The sequence below is a fragment of the Capricornis sumatraensis genome, chromosome 1 (assembly GCF_032405125.1).
Source record: "Capricornis sumatraensis isolate serow.1 chromosome 1, serow.2, whole genome shotgun sequence".
Taxonomy (NCBI): Eukaryota; Metazoa; Chordata; class Mammalia; order Artiodactyla; family Bovidae; genus Capricornis; species Capricornis sumatraensis.
The window spans coordinates 101,658,191-101,679,829 of NC_091069.1; the positions used below are offsets into that span (position 1 = coordinate 101,658,191).

A 21,639-nucleotide genomic window follows, 5' to 3' on the forward strand; every position below is an offset into this window, starting at 1 on the left:
TTAGGAGGAGGAGCTTGAGATGAAGCCTGTTGACGGGGTGGTAGTCTAACCTGTGCCTTGATGCAGTGCGTGCCCTCGTCTGGAGCCTGGACTGTATGTGACTGGGCTAATGCTGTGGGCTCTCCTAAGTAGAGTGAATTACGGCTTTGTAGTTCAGACTCTTGTTTTTGTTACTAGATGATTCTTTTGAATACGAATGAATTTTTTCTTTATTACAGAGCGTCACCGGGAATCATTAGAGGATGATGGGATTTAGTGTAGCGTTTGTCATAGTTCCTGCCTTTATAAACCTGTCATCAGGACACTGGGTCCAGACTGCCTTGGACCTACCACCCTGGCATCTAAATAATCCATTTCTTAGAAAGGAAACACTAATTCCCTGTCAACAGGGCCAACATCCTCATTTTTCTAGATATAAATTTCATTGAATTAACCTTACACCTTGACTTTTTCTTTTCTTACTTTTTATGTACACCAGTTGACCGTATTAATGGATTAATGAATATAGTCTGTTGGTTGTTTCCTGAGGGAAAGTAACCAGCCTCAGGAGGGCAGCAGTATTGGATTTAATGTGTTGAACAGTACCTTACATAAAAAACTGAAAATAAACATAGCAGTAAGAATTCACATGAGGTTTCTTACCCATTTTTACAGGAATTATTCATGTTGTATTAATTGAGCAAATGCTTGACTACTAGTTTATGCCAGGCACTGTGACTCAGACTGAGTATTTAAAGCTTATATCAATAGATGACAATTTTTAATGGGAAAATAATTGAAAATTGTTTTTTGTTTTTTTTCTTCAATCTAAGAAGATCCCATTCTATTTCCTCTTTGGGAGTATCTGAAATTTTTAAAAAGGAAACAAAACCTGAAAGGCTGTTAATGTGCTAGAATTTTCCTAGTACCTTGCTCCTTCAGTTTAGAAAAGAATTATCTTCTGTTGGAAGAGCAGTAATTCAAGTCATGGTTTAATCTTTCAGGTTTCGGCGGGGAGATATTAAAGTGTATATCAGTAAGAGAGTTTACATGAAAAATTGTTTTAGCTTGAAAGTCAGACACTATTCATTTAAACAAAAATTTTTTCTTTTCCTGCTTTAGAAATCACATAATTAAGAAAATTGAGACGGAAAGTGAAGTCAGAGTTAATGGAGTGAACAACTGGAATGAAGAAGCTGCAGATAATGACTTTGATTTTGTGGGGCTGGAGCCTGTCTTCCCAGGAAGAAAACAGAACGGAATTCCGCATCCCAGAGGTGGCCGTGCCCTTTGTAATGGGCACGCCCACAGCTCTCACGGTGCCTTAAAGAGCTTGGACTGCCTGGCGCCCCCCGGCAGCGGTGTCGCCAGCAGGCTGTCCCCAGAGCCCGCCCGGGAGGAGGCCGCGGGGGCCGGGAGGAGCCGCGGCGCCTTCAGAGACTGCGCCATGCAGCTGGCCCAGCAGAGCACCTGCGGCGCGGACGCTCTGCGGGATCCACACAGAACTAAGCCCTTCCCCTCGCCGCCTTTGCACAGTAACCCTCGAGTCAACGGTGCTCACCACTCCACCGTTCAGGGGCCTTCAAGCACAAAGAGCACTTCGTCAGTACCTTCCCCAAGCAGGGCGGGGCCCTCGGGGCCGCCCAGACCCTCGGACTGCAACTTCATCTCGGACTTCTACTCCCGGTCGAGACTGCACCACATATCCACGTGGAAGTGCGAACTGACTGAGTTTGTCAATGCGCTGCAGAGGCAGAGTAGTGGTATCTTCCCAGGAAGGGAAAAGTTAAAAAAAATGAAAGCAGGCAGGTCCGCACTTGTTGTAGCTGACACAGGTAGATACTCAACTACACTCGTTTTCTTAAGAAACAGTCGTGCTTACCGTTTTGTTCTTAATCTGTCACTGGTGGTGTGGTCAGTGCTAAGCTCTTGTAACATGAAAGTCTTGAGGAGTATCGGGGTATGTAAGTAACAGTAAGTAGAACAGATGATAAAAAGCTTTCTTACTAAAGTATTTTTTTACAAAACTAGTTTTGAGTGTGGCTCACTGAAAATCTTTTAAGTAATTTGAGTAGGCCCAAGGTTGGGGTTCTGAGCATTCATTCTTCCTGTAGACTTTATCAGTTGACATTTTGAACTGTAAAATATAGCATAGTTTATATGCAGTGCTTAATCTCCTGTAAAAATGGTTTGGTAAGAGTAACTGTTAATTTCTAAAAGCTTGCGTCATAATGATTTTTAAGTCATTAAGTTAACTTTGACATAATAGCTATTGTAATTATAGTGGTACACTTTTAGTGAGGTTAAGTATTTTCACATAAGTAGATTGGCTAATTGTATTTTGTATTTCAGTATTTCTCTTGTCATCAAAAACAAACCCAACAATAGCAGGCTGTATTTGTGTGCCTGTCAGTATAAATTGGTATCTAGTTTGAGGCTTTCGTTGCTTTTTGTGGCTCACATGGTTCCTCCCTGAAGATGAGCTGCTATTACCCTTCGGGTTATAGCTGTGGAAACAGGTGCACAGAGAAGCTCACATCTCCCAGACTGGTAGAGCCTCTACATGTGGATTTCTTGTTATGTTTCGCTGTGTTTAGTTATTCCAAATGCTTTTTGTTATTTATAAAATAGTTCAAAATAATGGTTATAGGTATTAGATTTTCCTTATATCATGCCTTGGTCTTGTTACCTAAAGGTCATTTAATTTAGAAAGCTTCAAAGAGTAATTATGAATCATTTCCATGAGTGGGAATTTTCCAAGATGAGAGATTTTTATATTGTATGAAAGCATTCAGTGGGCATTTCGTATATGCCTTCCATATGACTTGAATCTTTAAAACCATTATTTTGAGTTGTTTACATTATGTTTATATAATAGTTTTATACAGCAGGATTATAGTTAAGATCTATAAGTTATTTCTGAGGTAACAGGGAGAGCAGCAGGGAAGCCCATGGCTTTGGAGTCAGGTAGTGGCGTGTAGCCTGGCTGCGCCATTCTCAGGAAGCAGCGTGCGAGTTCCCTCTCCGTCTGTCTCCTGTTGGCTGACGAGTGATGGTCCAGGAGGTGGTAGGAGCAGGACCCAGCGCTATGCCCTTAGTGGGAACAAGGGAAAGGTGCTCATAGTCACAGTCCGGTAAATAGAGTTGTCTCAACCTTTTGGGTAGTAACTGTAAGTTCTTAGAATCCTGTTAGGAAGACTAACCTCAGTACTGTTGTTCTTAAATCTATCAGAGGAAAATTCCTTTGTGAGATCATCGCTTTTTATAAGGGTGGTGGCCTGTGGGCTCTGAAATCAGACGCCCTGGGATTAAATACCAGCTCAGCCTCCTACTGGCTGTGTGACTGAAGTGATTAGTCTGCAAAATGGGGATAATAAGCTTATTACCTCTTTCATAGTGTTGTTGTGAAGATTTAAATTAATACATGTAAACCTCTTAAAGCAATGCCTGACCCCTACTTCCAGGCACTGGACAACAGTAGTAGTGTTTATGGCTATCCCGTCAAGGAATGTTGTTACCACATGGAGTAGTGGTCCTCTAATGTTACTTAGCTCCCTGGGACTAAGTGTCTGAACACACCTTTATACATTTTTATATACCATTCAGCACACAGAAATAACTTTGAGATAAGCATTTAGACAGATTGAGAGATTTGTCAGAATGTAGACTAGACATGATGTCTCCATGGCTGATTTTAAATTGTGTCTCTGGATTATTTTTAGAGCCAAAGAAACTGAACTTTGATTTCTCTTGAGGTGATATAAATAATCTATTATAGAATCTGTATTTTTTTAAAACTTCATTCTGTTTGTAAGCATTTGAGAATATAATTTCTAAAGTTAACTAGACCTGATTTTTTTTAAGTATTGATTAGTTTGGGGTTTGAACGTTCTTTTTTTCCTTCTAGGAAATATGTCAGTATTGAGTTCACCCAGACATCAGAGCTGTATAATGCATGTTGATATGGATTGCTTCTTTGTATCAGTGGGTATACGAAATAGACCAGATCTCAAAGGTCTGTATTCTTGTTTATGTATTAAGAAAATTGATATATTGTTACAAATATATATTCTAAGGGATCACAAAATACTCTTTAAGAAATGTTTATTCTGATTTTCCTTGGCAAAATCAGTTACTGCTTCCAATTTTTCTGGACTCCATAATTAACAAAGATTGAAGGAAATTAGAAAAAAAATTTTTCCTCCCTGTAGAGATCAGGCCTTTAGGGAAGAATACTCCTCTTCAGTTGAAGGAGCTATCATCTAAGATTAGGGACCTGCTTTAGGCATTTTCTATGTTTTTATCTATATTTATTATTTTTTGTCAATAAATGGAAATTTTATGGCAGCATATGTCTTTGCAACTTGGGTCACTATACTTTCTCTTGAATGAATCATTTAACTATCCTTCTGTTGGGGGCATTCTAAGTTTTTGGTTGTAGAATAATTTTGTATTATTGAACATTGTTAAAATATGTTGTCCTTTGTGCAGTCTTTGTTTTAATGGAAATTTTAGGTGTTTGTGACCTGTGAATACTTTTGGAAATATTTATTCTGGATTTTTCAGAAGTTTAGATCTGAAAGAGATAACTATTAGCCTTTTCTTCCAAGAATGAGTATTTTTCCTCTAAGGGAAGCACAGAAGCTTCTGGGAATAATAATAGGGCTTTATTTTTATCACAAGTAGTTGCTGCTTCAGCTCTGATAGGGGTGTTCAGATCGTAAAGAGTTGATTTTAGCCCATGAGTGGCTTTTTGATGCATTTTTTTCTTTGTCCTCACTACAAATGCATTTAGTGAAATATATTTTTATACACACACACGCAAAAAAAACCCATGAATTATCCATGCTGATGGTTTATAGTTAGAGCTGTCTTCTGACACATATGCATACAAGGAGATGGTGTGTGAAAGATTTTGTAACTAAACCAAAAATTTCATGACTTTATATACTCACTTTTGATTGTGTAGTAGGTCAGGTTGTGATTCCTCTGCATATATATTTGATTAGTTTATTTCTTGCTGTAAAAATAAAGATTAGATGTTACCTTACTTTTTTGATATCAGAATTATGAAAAGCCTAGATACAGTTTTTCTTTCTCTCCTCACCCTGCCACTCTGAACTGAGGTTCTGTGTTGCCTGTTTTCTACTTTAAGAAACCAGAGAGACAACGAGAAGCTATGATAGTGTTGCTTTTAAGTTGAATAAATGCATCAAAATTGTCATGAATAGTTTACTTTGGGGGGGTACAGAGATACTTAGATGACTTTTGCATAGCAGTTGATAAACTTTAAAGCTCCTGGCTCCATTAGGGACTAATGCCTGAATAAAGCTATTTTTTTATGTCTTTTGAAAAATTTTCCATTACATGTTTTTTAGTGTTGTTAACGTTCCTGTACTTAGATTTAAAACTAACTGTACTCTTCTTACAGGAAAACCAGTGGCTGTTACAAGTAACAGGGGCACCGGCAGGGCCCCTCTGCGTCCGGGCGCTAACCCCCAGTTGGAGTGGCAGTATTATCAGAATAAGATCCTGAGAGGCAAAGCAGGTACAGATAGCAGGCTGTGAAGTCCTCGTGCACCTGTTGAAGACTTCTGCATTTTGCTTTGGTTCTGTTGTTACAGAAATAAAAGCAGAGTTGAAACAATTAGCTTCTTCATTCAAGGGTTTTAAGGGTGTCAGTCTCACATATGAAAGCAAAATCTGAACATAACACAAATGAGTGCTTTATAGTTAGGCTTTGTTGAATTGTCCTGGGAAGGAGAGTGAAGAATGTTTAAAAGGCATGATTAGCTTGCTTTGTATAGATTTAGTTTGGGGAGGAAAATCATGGACATCATTTTGTAGGAACCTCTAGACTTGAAAGGTCTAGAGGTTAACTAATTACCTGTTGTTTTGGGCTCTGATCCCAGTAAGGAGCCTGAAGTTTGTTTTCTGAAGACGTGTACGCATCAGTGGACTGAAGAGCAGCTCAGGGTTTGGTTTACTGGAGTGAGAAGATAAATGCCAGCAGTCACCCCCCACATCTTTGTGGTACCTGTTTCATATGAGAAACTCTTTTCTTGCCTCTTTGGCTTTTAAATTTTGGCTGTTAATAAGCAAAAATTAAATAAATTACACTAATCACAGTACTGTTAAGATTTTCATTTCTCTCCCCTCCTCCTCCCTCCCCCACCCCACAGTTTTCCCTGAGAAATGTTTGCTTAGTAATTACTAAGTAATTATTTGACATTGGTCAGTTTTCTCATGGATGTCTGCAAATACAATTTTTTTAAATTAATTTTTCAGAAAAGTGTTAATCAGCAAATAGAGATTAGATATGTAGTAGTCTGGAAGTAGTTAAATTACGTCCCAGTTATTTCCGGTTCTTAGTTTTCAGTTACAAAAATTGGGGCTTCTTTTAGAAATGACCTTGATGAAATTAAGGTGAAAGGAACGCCAGTAGATGTCTTGGAGGACCTTCTTGGGATTAATTTTTCTTGCTGGTTGTGATCATCTGTTTACATGCCATGGAGACAAAAGAGAATAATTACAGCTACGTTCTGATGCTTCATGTGTACTTGGATTCTCCAGATTTGCTGAAACTTTTCCTGGTCATTAAATAAGAGAGTTTTTGAGATTCTAGTGTTTCGTGTGAAGTGAGTAGAATTTCACGTTGGCATTCTGAACTTGTTGAGAGTTAGTTGTATTGTGATATTTGATGAGATGGGTAGTTGAAGTATTGGTAGCTTGGTTTTGTGGTAGGTTGGTTTTCCTTTTTGTCTTTTCTGTGTGGTATTAAAAATGAAATCTAACATTCTGGTAAACAGGTAGCTTAAGAGAATGCACGGCACTCATCACGCTGGGCACTCAAGAAATTCTGAATGAGCTTTAAAACAGGGAAGACATCTGTGCACACTGCTCATAGCATCTCTTGGTACCCCGATGCTCAGAGCTGCTCCTGTGGGTAGAATCTTGTGTCTGCCCCTGTTACTCAGTGTACGTCCGGAGGTTTGGTCTTGGCAAGCAGCCTTCCTCAGAGTGGAGAGCTGGTCCTCTCAGGTCTTTCCTCCTGTCACCAATGATCTGACCATAAGCAGTTTGTAAGCAGAATTCTGACCTTGGTAATAACTTAATTGTCTTCCTCTGTGTAGCTGCTGGATTTTCATAAGCTTGTATAGCTCACATTCTCTCTGGCTCTTTAAGTATGAGTGGTAAACCAGAAGGTAAATATTAGAAGTATTGTTGTTGCACTTGCCATTGAAAACTGTCAAAACTAGATTTTCCTGTCACTAGAAAAAGAGAATACGGTACTTTACATTTTATACTCTCTCTGACTTGACATCATTCACTTTTACGTGTGTCCTAAACTTTTGACCTGTTAGTGTCTTAACAATATTTGCTGCATATAATGTGAATAGATGTCCTTTGTTACAGTTTGGTTGCAGTTAAGCTCACACCTGGAACTTGTTTTTCCAGTGCTTCTGTTCCTCTTTCCTTGTTGTTCTTTGATCTTTCTTTCCCTGGGTCCTATAATTAGATATGACACCAAATTTTAAAACATTGAGGATCAGTTTAGGAATTAGAATCTTTGCCTTCTGTACCATAACTTGAAAAAATTCAGTTCTAATGTTTTATTTTATACATCTAGGCAAGGTATTAGAACCAACAGCATCATTAGCCTTTTATAGGACCTCAGTCTCTTACTTGCTATATTCAGGGACTCTGTCTGATCAGACCAGCGTGAAGGCGCTCCACCCCTGGCTGCTTTGCAGCTGCTCCTGAGCCATACTCAGCAGTGAGCCTTTTCGCTGACCATCTCGAATTTGGAAATTCTTCCTTCCCAGATTCCAGAAGGCAGGTGTTCCCTATCCCTTCAGCAACTTCAGCATTCATTCTAAAGAGCGACCAAAGTTTTAAATTGTATTAGCATAGATTTATTCTCAGCGGTTTCTTTTTCACAGGTGTGGGTCCTCTGATTTCTCCAGCTGTCCCTGCACATACTCCATGTGCCCATCTGGTTTGTCAGGATTTGACGAGCAGCCTTCTCCTTTGCCCTCCAGTGTGTCCCTGCATTTCTCCCGAACCTCCCATGAAGCAGCTCACTCCGCTCATGGAGGCATTATGCCCTGCTGCACTGTGGACTGGGTCAGTCCACCCAGAGCAGAGAATTTTGCAAGGCTCCCCAGGCAGGCTGCTGGGAGCAGGGACCACGGACAGTGTTCTCACCAGCAGCGTCACTTTTCCCTTAGGTGGGTTAATTAGCCCTTCGAATAGAAGTCCCCTGACTCCCCAGCTCTTAAGGCATAACTCATGGGTGCTGCTTTGAAAGGCAGCTGGTTGTGGCTGTTCAGGCTTCAGCTCTTCTTTTTTGGGTTAGCAGCAGCTACTATTAAACTGTCATACTAACAACCCTGAAATCCTTACAGATCTTCAGCTTAGAATAATGGACTATTAAAGCTGATGTTTAGCCTTCTAAACCCCTTCAGGACACTGGGTCAACTGCTCTGCATTCTGTCTTTAATTTGCCCTAGTATAGCATATGTTAGTCATGCTGTATCGGTAATCATGGCTCAGATTGTGTGCTGTGCTGATTTTGATTTGGATGCAAGTGGAATTTGACCCCATGAATATGCCAGCCCTCAGACTTTGATTTGCATTTATGCTTCATGTATGTGGGTGCTGGAACCCAGACTTGCTTGTCTGTGTTGCATAGTTGGGTGAAATGTGTTGATCACTGAAGTCAGACCAGGAGGAGTTGTTTGTAAACCTTTGTTTACCTGGCAGTGCTTTTCACTTGGCTGGTTTTTCATGGAATGTTATGTCTCTGAAATAAATAGAAACGAGATCCTGAGCTTGTTAGTGATGTGCTGTTAACATTGTGCTCTCGGTGTTTGTCTGGAATTAGCCCAAGCACTCAGTCTTATTTTACTGACTCATGGTATTTTTTGTTCAGAAGAGTACAACTATGAGAATAGATTTTTTTAGAGCATATTCTTTTTGGGAATTTGGTGGTGTCCCAAGAGACGTAACTGAAGTTGTGTTTTAATCCATTTCTCACTTGCTGGTCATATCACAGGACGTGCTGTATCAGAAATCATAGCTCAGATTGTATGCTGTCTGGACTGTGTGCTTTGGTGTTCTTGTGTGAAGCTGGAAGTTGGGAGAGCTGTGTCATCCTTTTGCGGCTGTAGGAGGGGGTTCATTATTCTTGTGCTTCTCCAGAGACCTAAAGGGATGGTTTATATTTATCCTTTGGTATATGTCTCTTCAAACTGTTCTTAAGATAGAACTGTATGTATTGTGATAAGTTCTTGATTGCTGGTAAAGGATATACTGGAAGTAAGCTTATTTTAGAGTTTTAGATTTTCTTTTGTTAAATAATTAGGGGGTAAATGTCAGTTTATTTGGAATTTATTGAACGTTTGTATATGAAATGAATGGTAAACAAACTTATTGAATGAAAGTTAAGGAAAATCAGTTTTTAACATATCATTCAATTTTATTTTTGAAGCAGAAATACCAGATCTGTCAACGTGGGAGAGTCAAGATTCTGCACAGATAAATGGAATTGATTCTGTTTTGTCAAAGGCTGAAATCGCATCTTGTAGTTATGAAGCCAGGTATGTAGGCATTAAAGATGTTGTAATGCTTAATGAATAATTAAGTTACTTCATTTCTTATATAATCTTTTGAAGTGGATTTAGATGGGTTAGTCAAGCCTGTGACTTAAATGCAACAAATATGGAAAGAAGTCTTTCTAACCTTAATCCCTTCCGTTTCCTTGTTTTTTTTTTGCCTTCAAAAATGCTTGGTAACTTTAAATAAATACTTTAGTGTTCTGCTGAAGCAGTAGGTTCTGTGATGAAAACCAAAAGAAGCTGAACATTGTCATTTTTCAGTCGTCGTCTTTGGAAGCATAAGATTAAAGAATTATATATTTTTGGGTGGAAGAGGGCCTTAGGGTCATCTGCTCTGATTGTTATTTCTTTCTGCCAGGAAAAATCCCTTGTTATTTAAACCTGGTACTCAGTATTTTTTTAAGTTATGCTAAAACTTGATTGCCTGTTAGGTCACAGCGCAGCAGTTCCGCCCTGGCATGCCTGGTCACCCACTCACTTCAAGCTGCAGTGCTGCCAGCCTGCCAGCGAACCCCGATTACAGCCAGCTGTGTCAGCTCCAGGGGAAACGCACATATCACATGTTCCTCATAGTTTAGAAAGATGTTTTTAGAAATCGATTATTCGGGTTGTAAAAATGGAGTAATGATTAAGTGATTAATTAAAAGAGCATTCATTATTTTTTTCTTCCTTGTTAAGTGAACACAGACACTTTATAACACAGCAAGCATTTAGACTGTGTGTTAAAAAGCAAAGCCATCACTTTGCTGACAAAGACTCGCATAGTTAAGGCTGTGGACTTCCCACTAGATGTTTATGGATGTGAGAGTTGGACTATAAAGAAGGCTGAGCGCCAGAGAATCGATGCTTCCAAACTGGAGAAGGCTCTTGAGAGTCCCTTGGACTGCACAGAGAGCAAACTAGTCAGTCTTAAAGAAAATCAATCCAAAATACTCTTCGGAAGGACTGATGCTGAAGCTGAAGCTCCAGTACTTTGGCCACCTGATGGGAGCAGGTGAATCATTGGAAAAGACCCTCAGGCTGGGAGAGAAAGCTGAAGACAGAAAAAGGGTGGCAGAGGGTGAGGTGGCTGGGTGGCGTCACCGACTCAAGGGACACGAGCTTGGGCAAGCTCCAGGAGGTGCCGAGGGGCGGGGGAGCCTTGTGAGTCATGGCTCCCGGGGTCACGACAAGTCGGACACGACTGAGCGACTGAACAGCAGCAGCAGAGCGTTTGTTTGCACGTCACTGGCCAGTGTGGAAGCATTCACCAGTTACAGCAGCAGGCTGGAGTCACAGCGGATACAGCTTTTAGTCCTTTTTTTGTTTGGTAGTGTCTTAATGGTTTTGTCATTCATACTTTTTAAAAAATGAGATATAATTGACATGTAACATTAATAGTATATAACAACGACTTGATATATATAACAGTTTTCTTGATTTAAAGTTGGAGTTACTCAAGCAAGTCTCATCTGATCAAAAAAGGATCTTGATACATCATCATCTAACCAGAATAGTTTGCTTAAAATCAATTATTTTATTAAAAGGATATTTAAGAAAAAAGGATTATATTCAAATCCTTTATGACACGTCAAGCTTTTACTCCCAGACTGACTTTGCTTTTCTCAGTAACAGAATTATGTTTTAATCTTCTTTATTTTTTGGTTGATAATGTCACCAAGGAATTGAAACTTTCTTTAATGAAAAAGATAATTAGATCTGAATGCATTGTATATTACTGTGTTTTCATTGGTGCAGGAAGTTTAGAGCTGATTCTGTGCTGTGTGCAGTGGGCTAGTCTCCTCCCCCTGCTGAGTTTCGGGGTGGTGACAGACGGCATGCTTCTGGGGACCGGGCGTCGTGTAGCGAAGCTGTGAGGAATGCTTGCCCAGTCTCTGGGCTTGGCTGTCGGTGATGTGAAAGCCGCCTTCCTGTGCTGCCCGTGTCCTGCGTCCCCTGCTGGATGCTGGTTGGGGAGTGAGTGCCAAGGTCACCCCAGAGTCAGGAGTGTTGCCAGCTCCTGGAGGTTTTGGACTCCAGGCCTCTGTTGGTGTTTGGATAGGGCATTTGTATTGTACCACAGATGGCGATTGTCAAGCTGAATATGTTGAGAATAATTGGAGTGATGATATATGAAGGCCAAATGCTGTGCAGCAAGCCATTTAAGTGTCACTTAGATGGCAAATGTTTGTTTTAAGGAGATGCGAAAAGTGGTGAAAATGAATTTGAGTGTAAGTTGGGGGGAAAGAAAAACATGAAACCTACAACAGTTGGGTTTTGGTCCTTTAATTGTAACTTTTCATTTTCTAGGCTACCCCTAATGAGGGTCTCTTGGCTACCCTATTTTTTAAGGTTATCTAACAGTTATATTTTCCTTCAGTGAGTTTTTTTTAATGAATATATTCAGAGTTGCATCAGAGAAATGTTTCTGGGCTTGGACTGGAGACTAGGTTGTAGGGACGGTCATCCCAGTTTTAGGCACTGGAGAGTTTTCAGTAGACATGGACTTTATAATAATGATGGGTCAGCTAAGTGTGGAAAGTGACCATGGAAGCCATAGGAAGGTAGAATCTAATCCCACAAGTCAGGATTTGCATGCCTGTTATCTTTACTTATATTTACTGTAGAGAACCTGGCAGGCTGTAGTCCATGGGGTCTCAAGAGTTGGACACCACTTAGTGACTAAAGCACCATAGAGAACTCGTAATAGCTTTATCCACAACTGAGTTAGAAGGCAGATATGTGGATGGATAGGTAATGATATGCGAATATCCTACAATTATCGATTTTAAGAAGCAGATAATTTCTAAACCTCAGTTTTCACTCTTTACAATCCTGAATTTGTGATGTGGCTGTCCTTCAGAATATTGAATTGGCAATGACAGTGAGTTGATGGTTGAGTTTTTAACATTGTCTACTGCGGCACCAAGGACGCTTGTGTGAGCGCGCAGCGCAGAGAGGAAGGTGTACGCCGCTCTCCCTGTAGGCCGGCCGCGAGCGCCTGCGCAGCCCTGCCGGCTGGCCCTGCTCGCCGTGTCAGTTGATGGGCGTAGATGTCATCATAGTGAAATCACTGCAGACTGTTTTGTAATTGTCTTTACCTGTTTATTATTATTATTTCTGACCACGCTGCATGGCTTGTGGGATCTTAGTTACCCAACCAGGGGTTGAACCCAGGCCCTTGGCAGTGAGAGCGCTGAATCCGAACCACTGGACCGTCAGGGAAGTCCTGCTTCATTTGTTTTATGTGAAACAAGCCTCCTTTCCCAACCACCGACTAGGAGTGTTTCACTTCTCTTAGTTGTGGGAGGCCTCTTAGGTTTTTCCTTTTTTGGTCGTAACTTCCTTACAGTGTCTAGTGATCCCCAAGCATTTCTTTCTGGGATATTGGTACACCTGAGTATGTTAAGTTGATTTATTATATTTTTCTAAGTAATATGCCTGTGAAATTTTTTGTGAAGGTCAAAAATTTGAAAATGAAAGTATGGTAAATATAAGAATATAGTACTCACAGGAATTATGTAACACATTCCTTTAATTGGTAAGTTTAGCTTTTACATGTTGAACCTGCATGTCATGTTTTAAACCATTTGTGTACTTCTCTGTGGCCTTGTAGACTGTGATGCAGGCACTCCCCTGCCTCACAGTGAGGCCCATGGGCTGGAGCCCGTCCCCCCGCCTGTGCGGGTCATCCTGGTGGACGCCACAGGGTCTGCTTTGTTCCCTGTCTTCTGCCCATGCGTCACATGGCGCCTGAGACATTGATTTTTGTTAAATGAGTGAGAGCATTGTTTTCTTTACTGTGATTTGTTAGCAACCTCTTCCTTTCCTGTCGTTTTCCCCTCCTATTAGATGTTTCTCATCTTCTCTGGGCTTTGCAGTCTGATCATCCATTACTGTTTTATATACATTTTAAAAATGTACCATTTTATCTCAGTAGCGTGGAGGATTCTTTTCCTCCTTGGTGCTCACTGGTGGTCTGGGATGGTCAGGGAGCTGAGGCCTCTGCATATTGAAAACCATGTTTCTTAAAAATAGGGACACCTGTGTACTAAGTACTGAGTACTGAGTGAGTGCGTGTTTACTGAGTGGAACGTGAAGTAACCATGTGATGCGTTTATCTGGAAGCATGTAATCTCGGGAAGCACTGCTTCTTGGTGTCTGCTTGTGTTTTTACTGTAAGACTTTTTTCTTGATTCATTGCAGAGTAGTGACATGGAGCTTCACTCATTGTGTGTGATCCCATAGTTAGTTTTGTGCTGAATGCCCTGAATATCAAAGGCGATATGGGGCACAGAGACACGTAGACTTGAGATGCTCCGTTTTCAGTCAGGCCTCTCAGAGTTGCAGACCCCTGGCTCCTTCCAGAGTGACGTCCCGCCGTGGCCACCACCGCTGGCATCTCAGCCGCGTGGAACCCACGCAGGCGCTTGGAGCCGGGCGTGGGGGAGCCGGGTGGTGACAGGGCGAGTGCATCCTGTCTGTCTGTCGCGCAGCACTCACCGTTCTGTGTGGCTCTCTGTCTTTGGGGGATGAACTGTGGCTGAGCCAGGCCCTCTTCTGGGGCAGCAGACCTCCATAGCACGGTCCTGCTCTGTGTTGGTTGTGACATTGCTGCCAGGGGATGCTCTGGCGTCTGCAGAGGGTCAGAGGTACAAGGCCCAGGAGATGTCTTTGAATAACACGTTTGGGCATGTCTGCTGTGTCACTTACACTTATCTGACAGTTGTGGGATTCTCCTTTGTGGGGAAACAAACCTGTAAGCTTTCTCACTGCCTGGTTTTTACCTCTCCTGAGAGGGGAGTTAAACGAAACTCATGTGTAGATGGCTTGGGGAGATAGCAATATTTGATAGTTGATTTGGCTTTTAGACATTCCAGGTCTAACCTCCTCTGTATTCTGTTCTCTCTCTAGACAAGTTGGCATTAGGAATGGAATGTTTTTCGGGCAAGCCAAACAGCTCTGTCCCAGTCTCCAGGCGGTCCCTTACGACTTCCATGCGTATAAAGAGGTTGCACGGACGATGTACGAGACGCTGGCCAGGTGTGTGCCCCATGCTCACTCTCCCGTCCCTTGACTGCTCATGCCTAATACTGAGGAGGGACCAGCTGCCTCAGGCCTGTTGGAAGCCCACTCTTCCGCCCCCTAGCATCCGGCCCCCTCCTTCCGGAAGCACCTCCAGGGCGAGACTCAGGCCACGGGACACTTCTGTGTGGCTGGGCCTGAGCTGCTCAACGGTGCTGCTAGGGGTCCGATCTTCTGGCCACGTGATGCTGGCTCAGTGGTTCCAGTTTTCCCTTCATGGAGCCAGACAGATGAAAGATGGGCGTTTTTAACCTGGCTATTCTCTTTTATTAAATGTGAGTTATAGTTTTGTTGAAAATTAGAACTATAGGTTCACAAGTAGAGACTCTTTCGAACCCTTTGTCCTCTGAAATCATTAGGCGTGCCAAATGTTAGCTTTTATAAAAATGTTTAGTGATACAGCTGGCCCTCGAACGACTTGGTGGTAGCGGGGTGCTGTCCTCCACTAGGTGCAGAATTGCGTGTAGCCCACAGCCAGCCGTCCGTACCCACGGCTTCTCCGTAGCACTCCTCGTATTCACTACTGAAACAAATCCATGTATGAGCCATCCCTCAGGGTTCATACCACTGTTGTTCAAGGGTCGGCCATAGTCTCAAGATAGGTGATTAGATGGCTTGAGAAAAAGAGATTTTGTTTTTTGAATATTTACAGTATACATATATTTAATGTTAATTCAGAACTCAAACTTTTAAATAAGTATATGGCAAGCCCTGTATGCTCTAAAGGTAGCATATTTTCTTTGTAAAAGGCCAGATAAGGTCACGGTCCCAGCTGCTGAGCTCCGCCGAGGGCGGCGGGCACAGCCACGGGCGAGGTGCGGGTGGACGCCGGTCAGCCCTTCGGCTGTGCTGCTGTTCTGAGGGGGCTGCTCACCTCTCTCGTCACTGCTTCCCCTCCTGATGCGGAGCATCTGCCACGTGCCGATGACCCGATGCCGCCACTCCCGCGGGAGGGGAGTCAGAGCCGGGCCCCGCCTTTAGGGGGCTGCCTTTAACGGAGCGCGGACCTCCGAGGGCCAGGGAAGCTCTCTGCTGTCGGCGTGTGGACTTAGGGCTGGGGGAAGCCAGTTCTCACACAGCTGTCCTAAGACCCCAAAGATGGGGCCGCCCTGTGAGCAGGTGGAGCCTGCACTTGTTGGGTCCTCCCAGGGCTGTGGTTGGGCGCAGCGGCCCGCGAGGGCTGGAGGCAGGTCTGAGCTGGTGCTGCCGCCTGTGGTTACGGAGCCGGACTGGCCCGCAGCCTGAACCGCTGGGCGGGGACTTCGCAGACACTGTCATGTAGTTTGGGTCGGTGGAGACGTTTTCAGTGGCCTTGTGGCTGTTCTTTGAGCCAGAGATTCCCTGTTGTTCTCCTGCCACCTTTGGACATCCCGCCTCAGGGCAGCTTTCGTATCAGGACACCGTCTGCTCTGACAGTTTGCTCCTTGGAGTTAATCCAAGGCAGACCACTCATCTCTTAAATGGTTGTTGATAGTAATTAGTCTGATTCACAACCTGCAGTGAGTTGTGGTGAGAGGTGAGGGCTGGCCCCCTGGTACTTCACCAGGTGGATTATTGAAGATCTGTTGCTCGTCCTGAGGCCTCTGCTGGCCTGTGGTCCACGTATTTAATGAACATCAGAGCCACACAACAACTTTTCTCTCCCTCTTCCTTTCCTCTGGTGAACCGAAACAGTGCTCTGTGTAGGTAGGTCCTGACCGAAAACAGCAACAGCCGAAACCACAGCCCGCAGGGTTTCCATCTGAAGAGACTGCCACTGGTGTCCTTCCAGACGGGCATGTGGCTGGCTGGCCGTCATGTCCTGCTCTATTCTGGGCATTTGTGTCCAGGAGACAATCAGCGGCTTGATTTGTGTGGTTTTTCTCTTCCTCAGGGATTGTGGTAAAACATGTTCGAATATGTTTAAAATTAAATGTTGTGACAGCTCTAATTGACTCAATACTTTCCAGATATTCAAAGGTTCATGGAGGTGTTCTCAGTGTAGAGAAATTGAAATGATCATTTCTGTTGTATTTTTGGTAGTTAATATGGAAAAAAATACTGATGAACTTTGCAGTTAGAGGTTAAGTGACTTGAGCCAGTTCAGTTAAAATGCTAACACTTTCAGCATCTGAAGTCTCCTAAGGGAATGCTGGAGAAGGCGGCCGTGGGAAGCCTGTGTGGCCGGGCATGTGTTAAGCATGGCTGCGCCTCGGCGCCTCTGCTCTGTGTTGGCAGCTACACACACAACATCGAAGCCGTCAGCTGTGATGAAGCCCTGGTAGACATCACCGAGATCCTCGCCGAGACCAGACTCACGCCTGACGAGTTTGCGAACGCTGTCCGCATGGAAATTAAGGACCAGACTAAATGTGCAGCCTCTGTGGGGATCGGTGAGTAGCCGGTGACTCTCGTTCTGCTCAGTGTAGTCGGAGCCTCGCTCTCGGAGCACTGAACCCCAGTTAACTTTAGGAGTAGCTTTTAGGTGCTGTTTTTATCACTTTCATGTTTAGGCCTCCACTTCTGAGACAGTACTTAGTGTGGCTCACAGGCGAAGCCTGAGGTCAAACTGTTGGAAGTGTTAGTAAATGGTTGGTAACATCTTTAGAGTTATAGTCCAACACAAGTTGGAATATTTCTTTTCCCTCAAAAATGGGGAGAATTGAATTCAGTATTTGTCAACACTTATTTTTCTCAGGTGAACAGAGGCTGTGTTTAAAGCCGTGCAGTGGGGCTGGGTTTGGAGTTCCGTGTTGCCGAGTCTTGTAGGAACTCGATTACTCTCTGAAGCTCCCCGGGCCCCTCGGCCGGCCCCGTCTTCCTGCCTCTGCGGAAGTCACCAGTGTTGACACGTGCGCCCCTGTCATCTGGGCTCTCGCGCGCTGTGCTCCGGAGTCCCCCACGTCGCCCTCGGCTTGCCTGCCTGCCCCTCTCTGAGCACACGCGGTGCCCTGCTGACTGACGACCTTGATTGCTTGTGCGGCCCTCGCAGGGCGACCTGAGCGAGCACCAGGTCTCGATCTGGAGGCGGGAGTGGGAGGGAAGGGGCTCCTCGGCTGGCGCCTCTGCTGCGCTGTGTGAGTGTGGTTAGGCGGCTGCGCTCCTGGCGGGGTGTGTGAGGCGAGCTCCCAGGAACCGGAAGTGGCTTGCCATCTTCAGGAGTGAGCCAGCCCTGGGAGGGTAGGTGCTCCCCATCAGGCGGGGCTTTTAAGAAGTCAGAACATCATGAGCCCCAGAAAATACTGGGTTGGCCAGAAAGTTTGTTTGGGTTTTTCCATAAGATGTAACAGGAAACCCTGAAGAGACTTTTTGGCCCGCCCAATGCAAAGCAGGTTAACAGCATCCCTCCGATTTCCAGCAGGCCTGCCCTGGGGCTCCTGGGTGTGGCCTGCAGATAGGACTTGCCTCCTGGAGTCAGCTATCAGGCACAGGGTTAATTCTTTGTTTTTAATTGTATTTATTTTAAACTTACAAGTGGGATGATATGAATATGTTCTTTTCAGTTCAAGCACATAATTAAGACAAAAGTCCCAAATGATGTTTCTACTTCTCAGCCCTCTTTTTCTTCACAAGTCACCACTTTTATCATTTTGGTGTGACTTTGCAGTACTTTTTCTCTTCATGAATGTTTTTACATTAACCCTAGGAAAACACATTGTTTTTAAATAAGTTTCCCATGAAACTAAAATATGTCTTTTATAGAAGTCTTCTGTAGTTTGTAGAGATTTTTTTATTTACATAGAAGTTCATCTGACCCCCCACTGAGATGTTTCTCAGCCATCTGACGCCTTCTCTGGCCCCGGTAGCCTTCTCTCTGCCCTGCGTTGATGTCTGTGTCCACTCACACACCTTGGACCTCCCTGTCTGTCTGCCTTCTTTTCTAAGACACTCATACCTGCAGTTCTGTGCCCGTATTCTGACCATATAGTGAGACATCTGGTTTTGGGGGCTCCCCCCAGTCCAGTGGCATTTCTTTGGCCCTATTTCTCCCTGGTGTGGATCCACTGGTTGGTAAATTGAGGGGCTTCCCTGCGGCCCAGTGGTTAGGACTCTGAACGTTCACTGCCATGGGCCCGGTTCACTCCCTGGTTGGGGAACTAAGATCCTGCAAGCTGCACGGTGTGGCCAGAAACACAAAGATTGTTTGGTAAAATGAGCTGATTGCTGATGGCTGCCTGCCTATAAACCTCTAGTCTTTGATTAGGATTGTTTTCTCTGCTCCTTTACCTGAGTGGGAGATGCTGAAATGTCCATGTTTGGGAACAAAAGGAAGCCTCTGTCCAGGAAACATGGTGGTTACAATCTGTAATACTGAACAGAATTCTGCCAGTTTTGTATTATGCTTAAAATGACCACTTCCTGGTGGTCTAGCGGCCAAGACCCTGTGCTCCCAAAGCAGGAGGCCGGGGTTCTGACCCTGGTCAGGAACCTATCCCGTGTGCTACAACTAAAGGTCCCTCATGCTGCATCTAAGACCTGGGCACAGACAAATACATACTTTAAATATTTGAGTTTCCCTGATGGATCAGTGGTACAGTATTCACCTGGAATGCAGGAGGCATGTAGAGGAGATGTGGGTTTGATTCCTGGGTTGGGAAGATACTCCTGGAGAAGGAAATGGCAACCCACTCCACTGTTCTTGTCTGCAAACTCCTATGGATAGAGGAGCCTGGAGGGCTGCAGTCCATAGGGTTGCAAAAGAGTCAGACATGACTTAGCAACTCAGTTACCACAGTTGCAGATTATTTTCATTCTTTTTAGAAACTTGATAGATAACCTATCTGTAGATGTCTTTGTTAGGAAATTTTGAAAATAATTGTGACTATTTCTTAAATGACTTCTTTCTTTTTTAAAAAAAATTTTTTATAGGTTCTAATATTCTGCTGGCTAGAATGGCAACTAGAAAAGCGAAACCAGATGGCCAGTACCACTTAAAACCAGAAGAAGTGGACGATTTCATCAGAGGTCAGCTAGTTACTAACCTACCAGGTAAATATAGAGCTTTTTTTAAATTTTTCTTTGTTGTAAATATTCATTGGTGCTTTGTATAGATGTATAATGTATCTCTTTTCCAAAATATAATTTAATTGTTTTAATCTTTATTGCGTGCCATGGTAAACAAAATTTATAACACCACAGTAAATATCCCTGCAATTGATTTATCAGAACCTTAATATAATATTTTAGTTTTGCTGCTCATGTGTTTTACTTGAAGTATTTAAGTATTTCTAAAGTACCAAGGTCAAGGAATTCTAAGAAGTCATATTTAAAAGAACATGATGAAACTGACTTTTGATCCTTTAAATAAATCATAACTGAAATAGTTAGTGTACATATAGGCCCAAGATAGTTTTGACAGTTGATTCCCTTGTTTACAAAATTGTCCTGCCAAGCTAGCGATATGTTTCTGAGTCTAGTAAGCAAGTAGTTTTAAAAGAAGAAAATATTTGAACCATATCAGGAAGAAGAAAACCTAAAATGAACTATTATGTTCTGTTAACTCAGGTAGGAGCAAAATGTCTAGAAGGGCATACCTTTCTCCCCTACTAGGCAGCACGGCTAGTTATTTTACTCTTTTGTGGCTAGCTGACCGAGCATGTAGAGCTCTTTCTCTATGGAAAAATCATCAAATGTAACCAACTATAATGGGAAAATCATTGCCCTTTGAGGCCCTTGAACAGGTGTAAATTTTGTGTCTAGGGAATTCACTTCACTTTTATTAAATATTTAGACATGCTTTCTATGGTGATGCCTCTTTCTAAGAAAGTTCTTTCTGTAAAGCAGTTATCCTTCAATTAAAAAATAAATTTTAAAAAGAAATTTCTCTGAAGCTTATAGTAATCCATGATACCATTTCAGATAATCCGTCCGGTTTTAGTAAAACAGCTTGTGTTAGTTTCACAAAATTCCTGTGTATTTGTGGTGGGAACATTCAAGACAGTATATTTTTAGTGAAAGTTTGTTTATCAAAAAGTAGATTCAGTGGTATTTTTGAATCCATGTTCTTAAGCCTAAGAAGTATCTGTTATAGGCCAAAGTTATTACAGGACCCAAATACCATTTTATGATGGGTTAGTTCTAAAGCCACTTGACTCCCTAGTAAATAAATCTAAGAATGTGCTTAATGAAACTATAAGCCATGCCTTGTCGGGCCACCCAAGATGGACGGGTCGTGGTGGAGAGGTCTGACAAAACATAGTCCACTGGAGAAGGGAATGGCAAACGATTTCAGTATTCTTGCCTTGAGAACCCCATCAGTTCAGTTCAGTTGTTCAGTCGTGTCCGACTCTTTGCAACCCCATGAATTGCAGCACACTAGGCCTCCCTGTCCATCACCAACTCCCAGAGTTCACTCAGACTCAACGTCCATTGAGTCGGTGATGTCATCCAGCCATCTCATCCTCTGTCGTCCCCTTTTCCTCCTGCCCCCAATCCCTCCAGTGAGTCAACTCTTCACATGAGGTGGCTAAAGTACTGGAGTTTTAGCTTTAGCATCATTCCTTCCAAAGAACACCCAGGGCTGATCTCCTTCAGAATGGACTGGTTGGATCTCCTTGCAGTCCAAGGGACTCTCAAGAGTCTTCTGCAACACCACAGTTCAAAAGCATCAATTCTTCAGCACTCAGCTTTCTTCACAGTCCAACTCTCACATCCATACATGACCACTGGAAAAACCATAGCCTTGACTAGACAGACCTTTATTGGCAAAGTGATGTCTCTGCTTTTGAATATGCTATCTAGGTTGGTCATAACTTTTCTTCCAAGGAGTAAGCATCTTTTAATTTCATGGCTGAGAACCCCATAAACAGGTCAAAATGCAAAAAGATAGGACACTGAAAGATGAACTCCCCAGGTTGGTAGGTGCCCAGTATGCTACTGGAGATCAGTGGAGAAATAACTCCAAAAAGAATGAAGGGATGGAGCCAAAGCAAAAATAATACCCAGCTGCGCATGTAACTGGTGATAGAAGTGAGGTCCGATGCTGTAAAGAGCAATA

General features: G+C 43.0%; 1 protein-coding gene across 3 annotated transcripts in view; it reads left to right on the forward strand.

Moving 5' to 3' along the window:
- The window catches only part of REV1 (REV1 DNA directed polymerase), a 54,495-nt gene that overhangs the window by 16,171 nt on the left and 16,685 nt on the right, over positions 1-21,639 (forward strand). For 2 of the 3 annotated variants that reach the window (XM_068963674.1, XM_068963692.1), the window contains 7 exons: positions 1,102-1,814; positions 3,887-3,994; positions 5,411-5,527; positions 9,473-9,581; positions 14,493-14,621; positions 16,881-17,035; positions 19,512-19,631. In XM_068963674.1, the coding sequence (XP_068819775.1) occupies positions 1,102-1,814; positions 3,887-3,994; positions 5,411-5,527; positions 9,473-9,581; positions 14,493-14,621; positions 16,881-17,035; positions 19,512-19,631 (1,451 nt within the window). The remainder of the gene's footprint in view (positions 1-1,101; positions 1,815-3,886; positions 3,995-5,410; positions 5,528-9,472; positions 9,582-14,492; positions 14,622-16,880; positions 17,036-19,511; positions 19,632-21,639) is intronic. The other variant, XM_068963683.1, reaches the window with a different exon arrangement.